Here is a 20,150-nt window from a genome sequence, read left to right as displayed (position 1 = left end):
TGGTGAGGGAGGGAGTGAGGCTGGGGCTGGGATAGGTGCTGCCCAACTGGGGCAGGGAAGGGCACGGGACACAGCTGGCAGCATGTTCGGGGGCACAGGAGGGCGTTTCCCACCACTGTGTGTGCCCTCAGGGGCGGTACGGGTGGCATATGCCCCCTGGATCTGTGTGCAGGGGAAGAGCGGGCTGCTATTGCACACTCATGCGCGCTCTGCACTTCTCCCAGTGGCCAAGCTTGGGCCAGGTGGGTGGCAGCGGTGGCACTGGGAGGGGGCCTACGGAGGTGGCTCTAGCCCCCCCACCCGTAGCCCCCCTCCCAGCGCCACTGCCATCTGTCCTACTTGGCCCAAGCACAGCCACTGGGAAGTTCCCAGTGCAGCTCCTGAGCTCCAGCCTGCAGCAAGCAGCCCACCCTTGCCCTGCACACAGATCCGGGGGGCACATGCCCCCCCATGTGTTTCCCTGGGGTGCACAAAGCAGCAGGATCCACACCTCCCAGATAAGCCACCAGCTCCACTACTTCCCCCCACTCCACCCATAGCTGGGCAGCACCTGCCCCAGCCCCACTCCCTCCCTCACCACAAGGGTCTTCATCTGCTGTCCCCAGGCCTCTTTCCCTCTAAAGACTTACCAGCCAGGAACTGCTCTCTAAGTTGTTGGGCTGCAGGCCTGGCTGTGTGCATGCACAGTGCATTTAATCGGCAGCATTATCGGCCACATCAGCCAAAAAAAAGCTGATTCCCAATAATGTCAATTTTTCTTTTATCAGTGAACCTCTACAAGAAAGTGCAAGCGTCCAACCATTCATCAATCAAGAGATTTTTACATGTTCTTGTTATGTCTCCAGTCAAGATTATGTTTGTATCTCTACAGCATGGATTTTTATATATACAATTCAAGCCAACACAAACGCTTGCTTAACACTCCAAGATATGGCAAATTGCTTGAAGTGTTGCCAACCATTTGCCTATTTCAAAGATGAGAAGCTTTTTTTTACTCCATGTTGTAGTGAAATTGCAACAGACCTGAATAAAATGTTTCCGCAGCAATCATGTCCAACTACCAGAAATCAGCAATTTTCTCTTTACATTTGAAGTAAGGGAAAAAAATCCCACCACTTAATCTGTACATACACACACAAACATGTACACACTCTGAATAAGACTACTTTACATTTAGAAAGTTTAAACTGACAAACCAACCAATAAACCTTGTTAAAGGATTTTAGAATATTCTAGTAAAAGTCAATTACATATGAGATACCAACTGAGAACACTGTAAATTACCAACCTTCAAGTTGTTTCTGAACTCTTCTTAACTCCTTTAGAATAGAACTGATTTCCTAGACATGAAAGAAGCCAAGAAGATCAGTTAATTAACCAAATATTCATTTCACTCAGGCAACAAGTCTACATGTAATACTTAACCTTTTTTACCTTTTTCTAATGAAGTAAATTCAAACTCAGTTATTTTATTATCAAACAACAATAAAATTTGTATCTATGTATGAAGGCTTGTTTGGGTTTGGGCTACCATACTTTGCTAAATGTTACCAGGCTGCTCAGACAAATGTTAAGAGTTATTTTATTTGGGATTTCAGCTGCTGGCCAGGCATATAGATCCCAGTCATACAAAGGGGTTGGCAAGTACAGACACTTTGATCCTGCTCTTAAAGATGTACACGCATCTTTAAGCGCGAATAGTTTCTCTGAATCATCTGAACTATTTACATGCTTAACATTAAGCTTATGCTTAAGGCTTCACATTATTCCTGTGGGGAATCCCATTAAGTGAAACTAGGTGTCTCTGTCACAGGCACCCAATCTCTATAGAAGAAGAGAACATGATGGTAAAAGCTTATGTCCCACCTGCATCAAGGATAACTAACAGTCGCACCTTAAAACAGAAGAAGGAAAAAGTTCAAGGTACACATTTGGACTAACGATCCAGGAAAGTCATTTGGTTGACTTCAAAGCTCACCACTTTTGTTTCTTATGAATGCCTTTCCCAACTGTGATCATGTGCCACTTACGAGGTGTTGAGATGAAGAACTGAGACAAAAAAGTGTAAGAGGCTCTGGCACTGAAACACCATGAAAATTTGTTAAGATAAAGGCATGCATCTGTTTCAAGAATCCCTAATTCCATAGGATTGTGCTATGCAAGCCTCTCAGCCCCTTATTTTCTTGTTAAACCCTTTACCTTGTTTGAGGTCTTTAAAATTGGCACTTCATTTTCAGAGTTAATTTTGGCCTCCATCTCCTCCCAGGTCCTTTCAGAGTTCTGAAAGAGAATTCTGAAGCGCACAAGATCATACGTTTTGTGACAACGCCAGTAAAGCAAGCCATGTGTACAGTATCAAGCAGACACAAAACACAGCCAAGGGGCCCAGTAGATGTACCTTCCTCTTGACTGCAACTCAGAAACAACCCCAAACCATTTCCCACCTGATGGCTGTTCTATGGACTGACAATCTGACCCCAAGAAGGCATCCCAAAATGCATTCTTCATGATCTGCACTCTTGATGAAATTGGAACAGGGGACAGTACATTGAATGGAGTGGAGAATGTACTCCCCTCTTTCTACAGGGGAGACTTCTTTAAAGCAAAGTTAAGATGTACCACTGGAGGCAGCCCACACTTAGAAGTGTCATCAGTTGTCCAGGACTAAGTTGTCAAGTCACGTACAGAAAAGCGTGTGGCTTTTTGCCAACCTCCTCAGGCAGCATTATAGGCAGCCAGATTAGGACTTTGGTAATTAAGGCACAGACTGTTTTACAGGACAAATCGATTGAGAGTGGAAAGTTAATGGCCATATTTCTAGTTCTACTCCCTGTGCTGTTCCCTTTCTGTATGCAGACAACCGCACCTCCGCTTCTAACACTCACTCCACAGCACACATACATTTCAAATCCAAGGTGAAATACTTACTTCATTTTTTCAGCCAGGTTTTCTGTATTTTCACGGATTGCATGGGATAATTGCGACACTGGGTTCAACATGAGGTTGTCAAAGATGACCTAAACGTAAACAGATGAGACTGAAAAAATATCCTCCAAAGTTACTGTTTTTGTATTCCAGTTTTGACAAATTATTCTATTTAGACAAAACATAATTCCAAGGGAGGCTTTATCTATATTTAAAGTTCAAAGGGAGATGAGGGAGAATACAGCTTTGCTGTAGCACTTCCCTGAGAGGATTAGCACTAATCTGCTAAGATTTTATTTTAAGGAGTCAAGGAACAGAGGCCTGCAGAATTGTTTCTAGGTTCAGAACTGGGTAAGCATCTCTTTTTCTAAAACCAAAGACCTCTCATGCTTTTAAAAGGCCAAAACAAGCAACTAAAAACCATACACAAAACAGTTTACAGCTTTACTGTAAATCAAATCCAAGTTGGTTTTCTGAGACCAAAGCTGTTAAAGTAATGCTACAACCTTATGTTAGGAAACAAGTATGTCTGGTTACCACCCAGTATTCATGGTCTCAGTAAGAAACGCTTCATATTCTTGTTACATCAGCCTATGCCATCTACATTCACAGCACATCTAGCCAGAAGACTACAAGAAGCATGTTATATATCACTGGTTCCCATGTATTTGGGGGCAACAGTTCAAGCAAATGACCTCAGATTAGTCTAGGGTCGGGTATTTGATTGATCAAATAACATTTGGTCAATTGACCAGTTAAACACTGATCAAAAATTGTAAAAAATTGCCAATAGGTCCACATAATACACAGGAAACACACAAATTGTCCATTATGAAATGTGGCAAAAAAATCCAATTAAAAGTCATACTTCTGTAAAGAAAAATCCAAAAAAAAAATGTAGTTTGTTTTGTAAATTGCTATGATCTTTGACCAGTCAAAATTATGCAGTCAACTGACAATACCTGACCAGTCAATTGACTGGCTTGCCAACCCTAGATAAGTCTGCAACCAGCATGTCCCATTCACACTGTGTTTTACCCCTCAAGGAAGCACCGCTGGGGACAGGACATGGAGTAATGTTTCACTGAAGACTGGAATGAAAACAGATGGGACTGGGATGCTCTGTTGGGAGCAGCAGAACACACCAGATTAGCCCAAAAGCTAGGTAGGAAGGGCCGGATTCTGCTGTCCCTTACTGGTACCTTGGTCCATCAGCAGTTTCAGTTTGGCAGCAAACCCAAAATCTCAAGCCACAAACAGTAACTGGGACCAAACCATTACCAGGGCCAAGACTTCCAAAAGTGATTAACTTATTGTGGGTACTGAGTCTGAGGCGTTTTGAAAGAGAAAGGCCCAGTTTTCACATAGCACTGAAAAGGAGGCCTCTCTAGATGGCGTTATGTTGGCACCCAAAAATGAGACACCACAATCAGCAATAAGTATTAAAAATCTCACTCCAGAGCTTCCTAGGTTTTCCTAGCAGAATTCCACACGAGACGAACGTTTACGCAGCCTCCTCCCATGGTCAAAGTAGCAAGGATTGAGGGATTTTTTTTTGCCTTCCTCTGTACTGTGGGACATGGTTCTCTTCCTAAGATCCTCTAAGCCAGGGGTTCTCAGACTTTGAGATGCTGTGAGCCTCTGGCAACCAATCAATGAGCCAGGGGTGGGGGCTGCCTGCGCACCCACACAGCAGCGAAAGTGGGTGGCACGCGCAGTTGCTCGCAACCCACAGTTTGAGAACCCCATCTCTAAGCACATCCCGAAAACCACTTACTTCTCTATCAGTGCAGCAGCAGGACTCTAGCCATGCTGTGTCCCCTGCTTTTATTGATGGCATGTTGTACGGCATTCTTGGTGATGCTGGTTTTGGCCCGTGAAGTTGTGTGTGGAAGTGGTGATCTGGAGCAGCGTTTCTCAACCCACGGGTCTCAACCCAGAAGTGGGTCCAAAGAATATACGAAAGGGCTGTGAACAAACTTTAAAAATGGATTCTCCTTTAAAGGAGAAAAATGTGGGAAACTGTGGCTTTGCCCTTCCAGACTGGCAGAGTTCCAGCCTGCAAGGGTCTGTTTAGGGGCCCCCATGTCCCACACACAACCCCCGCCCCACTCTATACACCCACCCCCTGCCCCAACAAACTAGGGATCTGAGGCCTGGTGTGGGCGCAGTGGGTCGGGAGCGAGGGGCACTGGGTCGGGACTAGCCATTGATGTTTACAAATGGGTCTTGGTACAAAAAAGGCTGAGAACCACTTATCTGGAGGAATGCTCGTGTAAAAAGCTGTTTGCAAGTGCTTGGAACTGAACTCAATAGCTCGGGAGGCTCCTTCGAGTCCTATATTCCCTGCATAAGGGATTATTTTAATCATATTTCTATGGCTACAAAAGGTCAGGGGCTCTAGAGTGGTTGAGTTCTTTGAATTACTTCTTCTGGCAGGTTAAAAAACACAGATACATAGGCTGAAACCTCAGTATTATTATTTGCCATCTTGTAATTAAAGCAGAAAACCCTGCCTCCTCTCGATTTCTTGTCCTCGTTTTTCTTGAAGGATCCTCTTCTCTGTTATCATTCATGTTTTGATCAAAATCCTTGAGTTCCACTGACCCCGGAGGCACCTTCTGGTAGTTCAGACTTGCTTCTGGAATGTGCTGCACCAGCTTGAAAATAATAAGCAATAATAAGCAATGAATCAGTCAAAGTTACCCACCGCATAGATTTAAAAGGGGAAAAAAGCCCCACAAGATGGGCAAAGAGATGGTTGCTGAAGGCACTGCAGATTAAGAAAAGCCCCAAAAGACAGCTGCCCAGCTCCAACCCTTCCGAAGCAGGAATGGGTTCTGAAGCAAGTCACCTAGGCCTTAATATAACGAACAGTTGCACATGCCTGGGAGTTTCCCATGGGAAAAAAAAAATAATAATAATAAAAAAAAAATTACAGGATTTGCAATACCAGGGCTTAAAAGCAAAATGTGTGCCTATTATGAATTCAGGACAGAACTAAAAAATAATAATTCCCTAGTCAGACCTGTTCACAATGTCTATTTTACACTTTACTAGGTCATGCTCTGAAAGATTAAATGCAACCTTAAAAATAGCATTTAAGTTAAGCTGAAGCTATCTGAAGCAATATATGGAAAAGGCAAAATTAAAGCAATAAAATAATTGATAAATGTTTAACAATAGAATGAATAAAAGTAAAAAGAAGGCACACACATATGCACAGACACACACACAAGACAACTACTCTGTTAAGTTAAAATGGATCAAGCTACTTAGACAAACTTTGAGACAGTGAAGAGAAAAACAGCACTGTTAAAAAGAAACAGCAATACAAAAGAATGGGATGGAAAATTGCACCTGAAATGGATATGCCGGCCGTAAAGATCTACGAGCAATCTGTGTTAAAACAGAAACAAACAGGACAAAGAAATCAATGCTGACAGAATGACTTTGATAGCAATCATCCAAGAAAGCACGTGTACAGTATCAACCAGAGCAGGTGGCATTCCAAAGGAGCATTCCAGGGGATGCATGTTAAAATGTGCCAACATGCGTCCATGGGAAGTCCTAGCATAACAACTTGCATAGTAGCATACTGAAAATGTATTCACCAACCAACTCCTCAGAGATGGTTTTTTTGACCATTCTGCAATTACATCTAAAAGAAATGGATGACACTAAAATGGACTATCCTTGATTGAAGTCAACACTCTGGGCAGCAGAGAACATGGACTCTAAACAGTGCCTTTGGCTTTTGGGTGGGCATAGCATACAGCTTGCGAGAATGATATTAAAAGAAATGGGGAAGCTTAAGCCTTGGGTAGTATTCAAATACTTCCATTGCAAGGCATGGGTTATAAACTAGCCAAAAGGAATGAGATAAGAAAAAAAGTGCTACTGTGCATCAGACCAATGGTCTTTCTAGCCCAGTATCTTTTCTCCAACAAGTAGTAGAAGCTTTAGATCAAGATATGAATGGGGCCTGCCTAGAGTGATCCATCCCATCATACCCTTCTGGGCATTAGCCATCATTGGTTTAGGGATGTCAAAGGATAACTATTCTATTTAATAGCTCCCAAAGGACTTGCCATCCATGACTGTTTCATGCAAGGTGAAGCGTACACAACATTCAAGATATTACATTTCTGTAGATTAAAACTGAACAACACAGGGCTGAACTTTATTAGGAGTCTGAAGGCGTACAGTGCCTTATGCTGGCAGAGGTAGTGGCAAGGGCATTAGAACAGTAGAAATGATCAGTTCAGTGATAACGAGCTCTTTGGAACCATCACAGCATAAATCATGTCAATGTCTAGGGACCTAGAACCCCCAGATGCATAAACTGGATTAATTCTCAAGCACTGTGCTCTGCCATTTCCCTATCCACTTGCCTATATGATGCCAATTAGTATCTTTTAGCAGCAGTAGGCAGCCTTTTAAGGCTGAGAACAGGACTGAGGATAGGCTGGCAGGTGCACAGAGGTGCTGCTTTTCCCTGTGCCTGCTGTCACCACCTCAACACAGGGAGAGCACCACTGTTGCCATTACTTCCTTGCATGGGTGCAAGGAAACCACCTACCATTGCTGCTCTCCCCTATACCCACTGCTGCTGTTTTTCCCTATGCTAGCAATGGGAAAGCAACTGCTGCCAAAGCCCCTGCTGCCCGATTACACCAAAGCCCCATGTCCATGGGCAGGATCAAAAGGCTCTGCAGGCTGGATGCAACCTGCGGGCCATAGGTTACCAACCCTTGCCTTTGTATAAGCCAGTGGGTTCCTTGTGGTACAATTCAATTTCTGCACACATTTACTACCCATGTCCTTTCTCAAGCAGATTTCTGACACACTTAATACTGCCTTGCTTATCAAAGTGTCTCTGCCCCAGTCTGCTCCTTCACATGTAGCATTTAATATGAAGCTGCTTTATAAATACTTCCTGATTAACATTGCTTGGCATCCCTCTCTTGTGAACTTTGGACATCTCTTATTTGCTTTTCTTGCATTAAGCTAAAATAATCATTTCAGCAGGGATTTAGCAGCACATGAAGCTTGCTCAACACCCCCTTCCCACCTCTCAAGGCATGAGCCTATTACTTTTAATCCAATTTCCTACAGATATTATGCACTTTGATTAAATCCCACCTGAGTCTGCATATAGTGCTCCTAAGTAATGTAAAGCAAAGATCAAGCCATTCAGCATTAATGGCTTCCTCAACCTTGCAGTGAAGTCACTGGAAAATCCCACTGATTTACTCTGTTTCCCCACTAATGTAGCTTGGCTCCACCTACATTTGTAATAGCTGGCCTTCCAATATGATTAGCTAGCCAGCTGCTGACATTGTTGTGAATGTTGTACCATCTAAACTCATTTGGAGTGAGTCAAAAGTCTTTAAAAGGGTTTTAGTTGACTCCTGCTTGCACTCTCTAGAACTGACAAGAGCAGGTTAAAAAAATAACAGGAGGGGTTTGTAAAAAATTCCATCCTTCCTTTTTCTTGGGAAAAACTTGTTTAGCTTCCAGTGTTGATTGGGGGAAAGAGAAAGAAGAACTACTGATCTAGCTAGCAAGACATTAGGGGGAAATATTTCTAATATGATAAAGGCTCCAGAGTAAGACACCCTCTCACTTGCACCTCACTTCTTAAAGGCTGGCTTTCAGCAAGGCACCAGGGATCTTTGTCTCGTGGGCCCCCTTCAAAACTGTTCCATTTGACCAAGTTTCAAAAACATGAATGAAAACCTTGGATCACACAAGATGTCTGCTAAGCACAGCCACTGCATCAATGGGCTTTTTGGTTCTATTCCTCCCCCCATCTACCTCACAGTTGTCTTTGATTTCATCGCAGGGAACTTGTCTGTCAAGCATCTCAGCAAAGTGCCCCACCTCTTACTATTACCATGTAAATAAAAACAGGCATGTGCCTCCCTAATGTCAGGAAGTGGGTTTTATCCATTACTCACAGGCATTAAAAGATTTCAGTTGAAACTGGGAAGTAAATGGTACATTTATTGCTTGGCTGCTTAAAAAAAAAAGTTCTACAGGTGCAGCCCTCTTATTCAAGTAGAGCAATAAAGAGGTCTTTATCTTGCACCCCGAGGGTATTGTGAAACAACTGAAGTTTGCACGCAAGAGATGGCAGCTCAGGCTGCACTGAGAAAATACCCACTGCTTACAAGTTGGGTCTGGTTTGACTGCAAGTGCAGACAGTACTAACTGTACCTTGTTTCAGGCTAAACTCTGTCATGAGCCTGCCAGAGTAAATGCAATGTGTCCTTCCATTGGGGCATCTAGGTACTACTCTCATTCAAGACATAATTTTTCCTACCTCTTTGAACCTGTTTTATAAAATGCATAAAATTAGATGCCCCATAGTCAGGCTTCCAATAACACTAGTATTCAAATCCCCACTTGCTTGTAATATAGACGGGTGCACTTCTGACTCATGTTGGCTAATACAAATCAGCTAACTCAGGTTAAAGCAGCAATGAAGACAAGATTTCGATTTCAATTCAGGTTAGTAAATGGAGCCTATAGAGGAGTGTGGGGTTGACCTTTAGCTGCCAAACCAAACTGACCCCTTGGCTGTCCTGGTTTTCACTACTTATTTAATCCTAATCAGTTCACCTGAGTTAAGAACATGCCCTCTTTTTTTTTTTTGGACAGTGTGGACCCGCCACTAGCAAGAATACAGCAGGCCTTGGTTTAAAATGTAAAAATATCAGTACATACCAGCATATACCATGATCCCTAATTTTTAAGGAAAGAGAAGCCAATCTGAAAGGGAACTTCCAGAGCTGGTGGGATAGGGGGCCTATGAAATCAGCAGAGAAGAGTCAAATCCCTTTTAAAGGGAATGAGCTATAAGGCCAGTCTTGCTTTAGATAAATTATTCAGCCTACTGCCTTTCGGTAGGAGAGGAGTCCTACCTGGGCAAAACTGTATGGACACAGAGAAGGAGTTACTTAAACATTTGCAAAGTACTTGGAAACATTTGGAGGAGTGGTGCTGTAGAATAAGGCTGTCAAATGTACTGCCTCTGAGCCAAATCCAGCCCAGAGCACTGTGTTGTCTAGCCTCCCAGAACAGCTGGGCATTTGGGGGTAAGAGGTGACTGATAGCTGCATTATTCCCCATAGGCCACCACTGTCACATCCAGATCCAGCCCACAAGGATGGGTGATACCCCTGCTGTAGATGTACAAAATGAGATACCTGCTGCTAAGAAAAAGCACATATTGTAAACAGCCAGAGTGCTTACTGCCAACACCTTTGTTCTAGGCATATTAAGAGGAAGAATTCTCTTTCCCTCTCCCCCTAAGTCAATGCCCTACGGTTCAGTGAGACTACAGAGACAGAAGGCCACTAAGCCAAGCTCATACCACCCAGAAACCAAACCCTACATGAAAGTCATCACCCCACCGCCCAGAAACCTATCCCCTACATCTGCTAATCCGAAAAGATTCCCAGACCAAGGCCTGAGTAGGAGGCTTTAGGTACTTGAGAAGCATACTCCTTTACCCTTCAACCAAAAGACTGTGCTTTTTGCTGAACATTAAAATTAGGCCGTTGTTTTCCCATGACTGAGTGAATCTGCCACAATCTGCCAGGGAACTGCGAGCTTTGAGCCAAGCCAAGGAAAAATTCTTGCTCCTCAGTGCAAACTGGCCCGGGCAGAGAGAAGCCAGGACAAAACAAACGTGCAATAAATCAACAGTGTTCTTTTGCTGTCCCCTCTTTCCTCCCCACCCCAGTGCCTGGCATTGTAGCCCCTGGACTCATCACACAAATGTCCCCATCACTCCCTTAATTTTGTGGCTGACATTTTTGCCCTTTCAGCTCTCTTACCTCTTCCCTCGCGGATATGGTAGAAGCAGGGGTGTTGGGCACTGAACTGTGGGAGGTACTCGGTCCAGTTCCTGAAGAGCTCTGAGAATCCCCGTCTCCAGCGACATCATGAATCTCTCTAGCAAGGATGGCTACATCTTTCACCAAGGTTTGGCTTAATCTGTAGCACACAGCATAGCACAATCAGAGCCATTAGACAGCACTGTCTCTTCCAAAGAACTTTATATGAACCTGCTGAGAGTCACTAGTGTATGGTGGCAGCTACAAATGATTCTTTATTGGACCAAAAATGTGAAAGCTATACAAATGACATCTCTTTGCTGGGGCTACAATGAGCTTTGGGTCTCACTCCAAGGCAGAACAGACACTTTTGGCACTGCTGCCATCTCTTGGGTGCTCTGAGAAGCACTACCCAGCAAGACATGCTAAGGCAGGGCTGGGCAATTATTTTGACTCGAGGGCCACTTAGGAATCTGGGTGAGCTGTTGCAGACAGGGGCAGCGGCTGTATTTTGCCCACCCCTGTGCTAAGGGGAGGCGCCAAGTTACTCAGCACACCCAAGACCACTTTCAGTTCTTGCGATGGCCTCCTCCGAATCCTAGCATCTGGTAAAAGGAAGTCAGCAATCATCTGGTGGCTCTCAAGTAGTGGACTTTCCACTGCCGGGTACCAAGGTTCTCAGCAGAGGCAGCTCACAGACACCTGGGCCCTAGAGCAAGGGTGGGCAATTATTTCCGGCAGAGGGCCACTTACTGAATTTTGGCAAGCCATCGAGGGCTGCATGACAGGCAGCCGGGGCAGATAAATATTAATTTTCTAAATTTTTTCGGGGCCCTGCTGGCTGGATAGAATGGCCTGGCAGGCCACATCTGGCCCACAGGCTGAATTTTGCCCGCTCCTGCTCTAGAGTGAAGGGGATTCAAAACCATAATGTTTTCAAAGGAGGCCCATCCTACTAGCTCTATGTAACACCAGGAAATGCTCAGTTATATTGATAACCAATAAATAAAGGGCTTTATTTTAGAATCATGATCAGCCTTAAGGTTTGCAAATGAACTCCTTTATACTTTAAAAACCATGCATATGAAAATGGGAGACTGACAAAAACTTAGTGCAAAAAATATTTTCAAATGTTCTTCTGAGATTTCAATGACTTCAAAACCTGAAACGTCCTTCCCCTCGCCCTGTGTGAAGAACCAGACTCCCCAGAACAATGGTAAACTTCTCAAATCTCCCACAGGTAAATACTGTTCTTGTGTAGGAACACTCATATAAAGCAAAACTGAACAAGATGAAAGAAGTAAAAGGCCTGATAACAAACTAAGCCTTTAAACTTTCAAGAGTGATTAGCGATTTAGGATCCTGAAGCAGACGTTTTAGAAGGACCTGATTTTCCAGAACACAGGGCCCCTGGGAAGCTCCAGTTAGCACCTAAGAATGAGGACACCCAACCTCACTGACTTTTCAAAGCTTGCTTTAGATTCCAAAAATTATGTCTAACAATTGTATGTATTACCAACACAGCTTTAAAACAGCTGATGTTATTTTTTTTTTTAATCTTGACAGTATTCCCTCAAAAAAAACAAACCTCTCCCCTCACTGGTTACTTTCATTTTAATGTTTTGTGTTTTTTTTTGACTAGTCAGGCAATGGAATAAAATCATGAGGCCACCAAAATATTTTGAAGGAACTTCCTCCGAAACTAGTTGTATATTTACACTAATTAAAATAATACTTAGATGAGATGCATGTCTAACAAAGCAACTGCACTTGTCCATTTCTGAAACAGTTGCGATGGGATGCATCAATTATGTGATTACGCTCATTGTAAACAAGGGGAATTTTTTCTTTTAACGCTTGCTGACAAGTTTAAACCACTCCCAGTTAATTCAGGAGCAGCAGCGGAAATCAGAGCTGCAATTATGAGCCAGACTACTTGACCGAGTTCTCCTGAAAGTGTTCAATGTGCCGTGCCAGACAAATCTGATGCAACCTCTTATTTATAGCTTTTGCAATCTAAAGTGCTTTCTCTCTCTCCTAAGAAATCTTGCTATGAAGCAACAAGTCAATTTTTTCTCCTTTCATCAAACAGCACAGGGGACATAAAATGCTGTAAACTTTAAATTGAGTTGAAATTATTTATAAACATCACTTATTAAAGGAAAAATCCCTGCAGACAAGTGGTACAGAGAGTACAGATAACATAGGAAGACTGATTGCAGGCCACAGGACTCCTAAACTAAAAGTATTTAACCCATGGCAGCCAAAATCTAATTTCTACACAGTAGAACCTGGATACTTTTAGGTTCCTTCCACTCCCCTGTGAAGATGAGGGTTCGCAAAGGATCTGAATACAGGGCTGCAGCTAACACCTGCAGGGGACTGACAAAGTGGCCCAGCTGCTTACTACAGCAGATTGCAAACCATCTGGATATGAATGATCTGAGTTCTACTGTGTTTCTGGAAAACTAGCACTTTTTAAATAATTTTTTATAAGGCTAGAAAGCTAGCAATTTTATAATCCAGTTGTGCAGTATCACTCCTAGACAAGCAGTGCACTGCCAGGCATTTCCAAGTTACAAGAGCTCATTATATAATGGCCACCATGGCTCCAGAACCTACTTCATACAAGCTCTCAGTGGCTTCAAAGTCTGCTTATTTAAATGTGATTTAAGAAAAGGAAAGAAATTTGTTTGAGTGGTCAGAGCAAAGGCCTAAGATCAAAATTCTTGGTTCTATTCCCAGATCTGCCCAGACGGTGAATTTGAGGCATATCCCCATTATCTTTGTATAACATCCGATAAGAAGAGGCCACCAATATCACTTACCTACCTTACAAGTACTGTAAGGCTTAATTCCTGTAAATCTCAATTTATATATTTGTATTTTTAAATGCTTCTATGTAAAGGGGGGGAGGGGGGAGATCAGATGAGCAGGAATCAGGTGAAAAGTTATTCTCCAACCACATTCATTCCTGTAATGCTGATAATCCCGCTGCTCTTTCCCGTCTGGTTCAAACACCCAGGTAACCCAACAGACTTTCATAGACGTTAGGGCTGGAAGGGACCTCGGGAGATCATCGAGTCCAGCCCCCCGCCCGAAGGGCAGTCAGTCAGCTGGGGTCATAAGATCCCAGCAAGATAAGCATCCAATCTGCTCCTGAATGTGTTCAATGTAGGTGCTTGAACCACCTCCGATGGTATGTTCAATGTAGGTAACTTGCATTTTGACAGCGGCTTGACGCATCACATTCCAGCTCACCTGGCGATTTCCGCTATCTCTGCTGTTTGCGCAATGAAGTTGTAGGGGTCAGCTTCATCAAAGTCTTCATCATCATCCGTTTCTCTCCCACTGTGCTTCTGCCGGCTTAGCCCAGAACCACGTGTCCGCGGCGTCTGGGTAGCTGTTGAAGTATGGGAGCGTTTGTGTTTAGGGGAGCTGTGGTTTGAGCCATACTCCTCCTCGGAAGTAGAAGTGTAATCTGAGCCCTGCAGTCTCCTCCTTGAAGCTTATAAGAAATGAATTGGTTTCAGATGAAGAAAAGTAGTAGGACTAACTACGAAGAGCAACACAAAAAGTAATATAACCTAGCCCAAGAATGTGAGAAGAGGTCTGGAGAGTTTCTGTGCATCTTTTTTTGTTCAAGGAAAGGTTGGCCAGAGTTTTTTTTAGAACCAACTGTTCACACTTTTTAATGGCTTTGCCGAAACGCTGCAAATTTGAAGCTAAAAAATTCCAGTGGAAAAGTGTACCGTCTGCATTAACAACAGCAGGCATAAAGATTTTGGGTGGCCTCATTTCCTATACGCAGAAACTCCATATAAATTTGTTAGATTCCTAGAAATCTCCCACAAAAACCTTTTCTACAGAGAGCCCAATTTTCAAGTGTACTAAGCATCTTAGAGGAGAGCTGGCAGGAAAAATAAAAAGTGAGATTTTTGTGGTGCTTAGTCGCATTTTGTGAAAATGTGCATCTATTTCCATTCCGTTTTACCATTCTTTAATAGGATTTCAAATTCCTTGCTGAAGTATTAAAAGGAACGCTTAATACTAGCCCCAAGGTCCTTAAAGTGAAGAGAAAAACCTCTCTTCATTCTAAGAGATTTTGAAGCAAGTAGTTCAGACTCCAAATACCTATTTTAGGTATCTAAGTATGATGTTGGTCAGATGCCTTCCTTTGAAAACTGGGCTCCCAGGATTTGTTTGATTGTTCATATTCTATTACAATAGTTGTTAACAACAATTTCTTCCTTTTTTACATGCTGGTGTGAGGATCCATAGAACACAAAAGCAGCCAGTGTATTTAAAACGACAAAGTGTGATCTGAATTCATTTAAAAGCTTCACTATGTTACCAACATTGAAACACCACACCACTGCATTCTAATAAAGCCAACACCACTGCAATGATATAGCTTATGTAGTTTAAATGAAAGCATTATATTTGCCATACAAAATATGGATAGTAACTACAAACACACAGTTACTATTTAACTAAGAATGCTTCCAAAACAAATGACTACCTTGATTCCAGCCCTCTAATCAGGAGCAAATTTAACAGAAAAAAAAAATCAATCTGCTCACAATTCAAATTCAAGGAATTAAAAAAAAAAAGTCACTAAACTTGAGAATCAAAGTGTTATTTTTGCATTCCCGATTCTCCTTTCACCTGTATCAGCGTAAATCAGAAATTTGTCTACTGACATTATTGGACTTATGCTGCATAAATCCAATGCAAAAAAAATATATCTGGCCTCATGCTTTTAGAATATATGCTTGAAGTTATGTTGACAATCTCCTGAAAACTCATTTACAGTGGTTTTAAGATGGCCTAGCAATAATCTGGCATCTTATGTCTTGTGGTCATCCATCTCACTCTGTTTCTCTGTTGGTAAGATTAATTTTCCTATGGGAATGGCTGGAAATAATCTTTGTTAGCTAAGCATTTTAAGACATCCTTGAGCAAGTCTGCTTCATCCATTTTGCCACCTTGTGTCAAAGCCCATTGAATTTAAATTGTTATTGTATCACAGTAAAAATGCCTTGACAACATAACATTTAAGCCTATATAAGTTTCTTTTTTAGTCCTAGAATCAATACTGGCTGTTCATTCACAACAAATACATCATTAGTACAAAAAAACATATTAAGCACTATGTACAGCACTATACAACCCCAGTCTATGTAGAACTTGTGCAAGGTCCAGAAGCCTATCAAAGAATTAGAAAGTTAAAATTTTAGAGTAATTAATTTAAAGGAAAGAATTAGAATTATCCACCATAATTAAAACACAGGAAAAGTTATTAGTATTTTGCTAAAAAGCAATGGAAACTAAAAACCAATTCATTTAGCACAAGTGGCGGTCAACAATTTTGTTTTTTTCCTTTTTTTTTTTTTTTTTTATTATATCTGAAGTCTGTGATCCAATGTAAGGATAGTATCTATCTGCTATTTAGAGAACTACAATGATTTTACATTGCTCTGGATTTGTCAATGTTCTAACCAAAGAGAATGCAACTAGCGGCACCCTCTCAGAAAATGCAGGGGGAAATGCCATGTATATTCTCTTGTTCAGACTCTGCATTGACAGACTTGCATGAAAGGCGTAAAAAACCCCCTCCATAAGATAAAAGGGAAGTTTGATAAGCTAAAGAGTAAAAATTAAAAACAATCAGCATTGTATAAAACATTTCTAGCATGCAATGCAGAGTATAGATGTCACTAAAAGGACAAATAATAACTTAATTTACAAAAAAAAGGTTAAAATGCCACTTACCAAGAACTCTAAGGTCCTTTGACACAAGTTATGAAAACAGATTGGCTGAAGCCACAAGTCTAACAGCTCCAGTCAAATTTCACTGACAACAAAGCTCTTTGCTTTCCCTCCATAAAAGCCTAAGGGATTTGACACCGACTGTTACCAGTCTTAGTTCCTTGACCTTTTGGAACTAGGAAGGTCCAGCAGGCCACGACGCTGAAGTGCAGATGATGCTCACAACCATCTCAGACTACTTTGCTATATCTCTCATATGCCTTATTCCATATAGTAATCATTTAAATGTGCCAAATATTAATGTTCAGGATGCTGTTTCCAGGCAATGGGTCTGCACAGCTCATAGCAGAATCATGTGCTCTATGGTCCTCAAATATGGACCCAAGTACAAAGCTTCTGTACAAAGGGCACATTTTAGAGACTGTACTTCAGACCAATAAAAGCAAGCAAAGGGAATTTCTCAAACATGAAGCATTTTGAATTTACAGCATTGACCATAACTGCCTCCCATCTACTTGCACCTTTGCTTATTCCTTGCTTTACTATTTCTAACATGCTCACTCACCACTGACTTCAGCTGCCACTGGACAAATTCTCCTGCTGAGCTAATGCACATACCCTGGATCTTCAAAAGCAAGCAGTGAAGACTCAGGCAACACTGGAAAATGCTTGTATTCTCTTTCTCTGCCAAAATTGGCCAAGATTTTCAAAATTAGGGTCTACTTTTGGTGGCTCAGTAAAGGAGTGCCCAATTTGTGGCACTTCAAAAGGGATAGCTGATTTTTAGAAAGCGCTAACCCATGGCCCTCCCAAAAATCATGCCTGCATATAGCATCTCATGTTGATGCATTCCCAAAGTTGATGCATTAAAAATCACTGTTCACCTTTTCAAATCCTTATCTGTGTTTAAAAGAAGTTTCAAAAGGGCATGGAATATGCTCTACTATGTCCAACTCTTTGGTGTGTGTGTGTCATGTTGAATTTCCCCAATGTGCCTATCTGTGCAAACCCTTCCCTTCATCCCATTTTCTTTCAATTCTTCCACCTAACAGGCTGCCAGCCACTGGGCTTGCTATTCCTGTAACAGCAATGCTAGCCTCTAGAACAGTGGTATAAAGAAACGTTAAGCACAGTACTTACTGGAAGAGGATGAATATTTGACACTGCTAGAACGAGTTCTACTGAAAGGCTGCTTGGTAGAAGCAGCTGATGCAGTTTTTCTAGCTGCAGTTCTAACCTCAGACACCACTGGCTTCCGATACAGCTCTGCATTGCGCCCAGAAAAACCTGTTCTTGATTGTGTTGTTTCAGAGTCACTTGGCACCGTAAATGAACCTGCCCGTTTCCTTGGCATGGCGAGGATGTCTAGCCTGGACAGTTTCTTAGCTTCTGTGGATTGCTTAGAAGATGAGCTTGTGGTTTCTACCCCAGAGGCTGTTTTCTCCATATCAACACATTCATTATCTGATGCATCTCCCAGCCGGGCACGGCGGAGCTTTGAGGCTCTGGTGGGCCGTGGGGTCGACAAACTGTTGGACCTGGTGAGAACCTGCTGGATCTTCTGTGCTGTTGCTTTGCTATGCTCCTCTTTTACGGTCTGAGTAAAAGGTTTCCTCCTGGATGTAGGCCTGGCCACAGAATGCTCTTGATCAGAGGACGCTGTTTCAGTAACTGGCAAATAAGGAAGACTAGAGCTCCTCTCATCATCTGTAAAATCCAGAGATCCACGTGTCCCAGAGCTACGTTTCATTTGGAAACGCTTGGTCGTTTCAACTCGGCTTCCTGTCTCAGAAGGAAGTGTCTTGCGCTTTTCCGATAACCTCTCGCGAGCAGTAGGTTGGATTCCCTGGTCTTGCATGGATGGTGCAGAGGAAGATTTTTCTTTCTGCAAGCTGGTGACAGCATTAAGTTTTGGGACAGTGACTGGGACATTTTTTCCACTGACCAAGCTGACAGTGCTCGCTGTGTCCACATCAGAGTCCCCAGATAAGGAGTCTTCAAGTTGCCCAGAAACAACTTCTGAAGGCTCTAACTGTTGGCTTTGACAAAGGATTTTGGCTTCTAGAGCTGCCAAAGCAGTTTCAGTATCTTTGAGGATAAGATGGGTGTCCTGACTGAAGTCCATACGGTTTGACCGAGTAGAATCTAAATCTTTAAGCAAGGGATGACTTGAAATATGTGGGAGTTTGCTTTGAGGAACAACACTGCTTGATTTATCTTTGGTAAAACTTTCCTGCCTAATGAAGGATGACATTTCCTTTGGGGCCAAGTTTTCTTGCTCTTGAGGAAGACTCTGATGAGGGGGTACAACTATTTTCCCTGCTGCACTGACGTAGGCATTCACATCTTTGACCAGTGGCTTTCCAGAAACAACCATGCTGGCTGCCTTGAAGGGAAACACTTGATCTTTGTAGTCTTTGTCTGCTCGAGAATGAGATGTGCTCAGAGTGATCTTGGAAGGAACTCCAACCTCATCTGCTTCATCGCCAATGTAGAAGGAAGTAGATGCTGTCTCACTTACAGCTCTGATACTTGAACCCCGTGGAGCTGCTGGCTGCCAGCTCTCAGGTTTTCCCTCCTCTCCCCTCTGCCTTTCTTGCTCAGGCATGTTGCTGTTCTCTTTGTACTTCCTGCCTTTTTCTAAGCCAAAGCCATCATCAGATTTGCTGGCATCACTAAGACTATCAGGATCCAAGTCTTCTTGGATGAACAGTCGGCTGCTGGGATCCATGTAGGCCTCTGTAGTGTGATTCTTTATAATGTTCCTCTTTGACACTTCAGGATAAGAGTCTTGGCAAATTAAAACTGTGGGTGTGGGACTGTCGCATTTATCACTTGGAGGGAGCTGGGGAAGAAGCCTTCTTGTCCTTAAAGGCACCATGATCTCTGGCTCCCCTGGTTCACGAGCTGGGACACTTTCTAAGAGGATTAAAAGACATTTATAAATTGCTGTGCTAAATATTGTATTTATTTTCTAGGGGCTAGATCACGTAAAGTGCAATATAGAAAAGGACTTAAGTATGTACTTGATTTATGCCTTTACTTAAACATGTGCTAAATGCTGCACCACACTGAGGTCAGAGTACTAAGTACCTGGCCCTAAATCTAAATGAATATTCTTAAGGTACCAAGATAAAAAAACAAAACAGCATAGTCCAGGATAAAAATTCTAGTACAATGTGCCAAATTGCAGAAATGATCTCTACTACAAAGAGATTTTTCTGGCTTTAACAGCTTGACACAGATATTCATGGCAGTCTGGAGTGAGGACAAAAGCTCCTTGTATCTAAAGGGTGGCATGACTGATTCCCAGTTTTGGACACAACTGTACAACTTTGTTCTATCCCCCTCTTGAACATAGCTCCACATGCTGTACTCCCCCCTTTGGCATACTGGCTCCATCAAATCCAAGGATAGCTTGATATATTCGGCATAGTCTGGGAGAAGCATAACAAAACACAGCCGAGAGGGACAGTCCCCCCACCCCCTCCATACACGCACACTTTTATACACACATTTTTATACAATTCCCTAAGGAAAAAATTTTGGATTTCTACTTTCTTTTTTGCATCATAACTAAGCACAAGAAGTGTCTGAAGAATGGTT

At 42.5% G+C, this 20,150-nt stretch overlaps 1 protein-coding gene across 6 annotated transcripts in view; it reads right to left on the bottom strand.

Annotated features, from left to right (window-relative positions):
* The window catches only part of CEP170B (centrosomal protein 170B), an 81,199-nt gene that overhangs the window by 2,820 nt on the left and 58,229 nt on the right, over positions 1-20,150 (bottom strand). For 3 of the 6 annotated variants that reach the window (XM_090034151.1, XM_090034150.1, XM_090034152.1), the window contains 8 exons: positions 17,685-19,463; positions 14,034-14,280; positions 10,773-10,932; positions 6,286-6,324; positions 5,442-5,585; positions 2,929-3,017; positions 2,200-2,293; positions 1,289-1,340 (listed from right to left, as the gene is read on the bottom strand). In XM_090034151.1, coding sequence (XP_089890277.1) covers positions 1,289-1,340; positions 2,200-2,293; positions 2,929-3,017; positions 5,442-5,585; positions 6,286-6,324; positions 10,773-10,932; positions 14,034-14,280; positions 17,685-19,463 — 2,604 coding nt within the window. The remainder of the gene's footprint in view (positions 1-1,288; positions 1,341-2,199; positions 2,294-2,928; positions 3,018-5,441; positions 5,586-6,285; positions 6,325-10,772; positions 10,933-14,033; positions 14,281-17,684; positions 19,464-20,150) is intronic. The other 3 variants (XM_090034154.1, XM_090034155.1, XM_090034153.1) reach the window with 3 other exon arrangements.

This window comes from Crocodylus siamensis, chromosome 2, assembly GCF_052110815.1.
Source record: "Crocodylus siamensis isolate JL-2025a chromosome 2, ASM5211081v1, whole genome shotgun sequence".
NCBI lineage: Eukaryota > Metazoa > Chordata > Crocodylia > Crocodylidae > Crocodylus > Crocodylus siamensis.
This window is presented reverse-complemented; position numbering and strand designations above follow the sequence as displayed.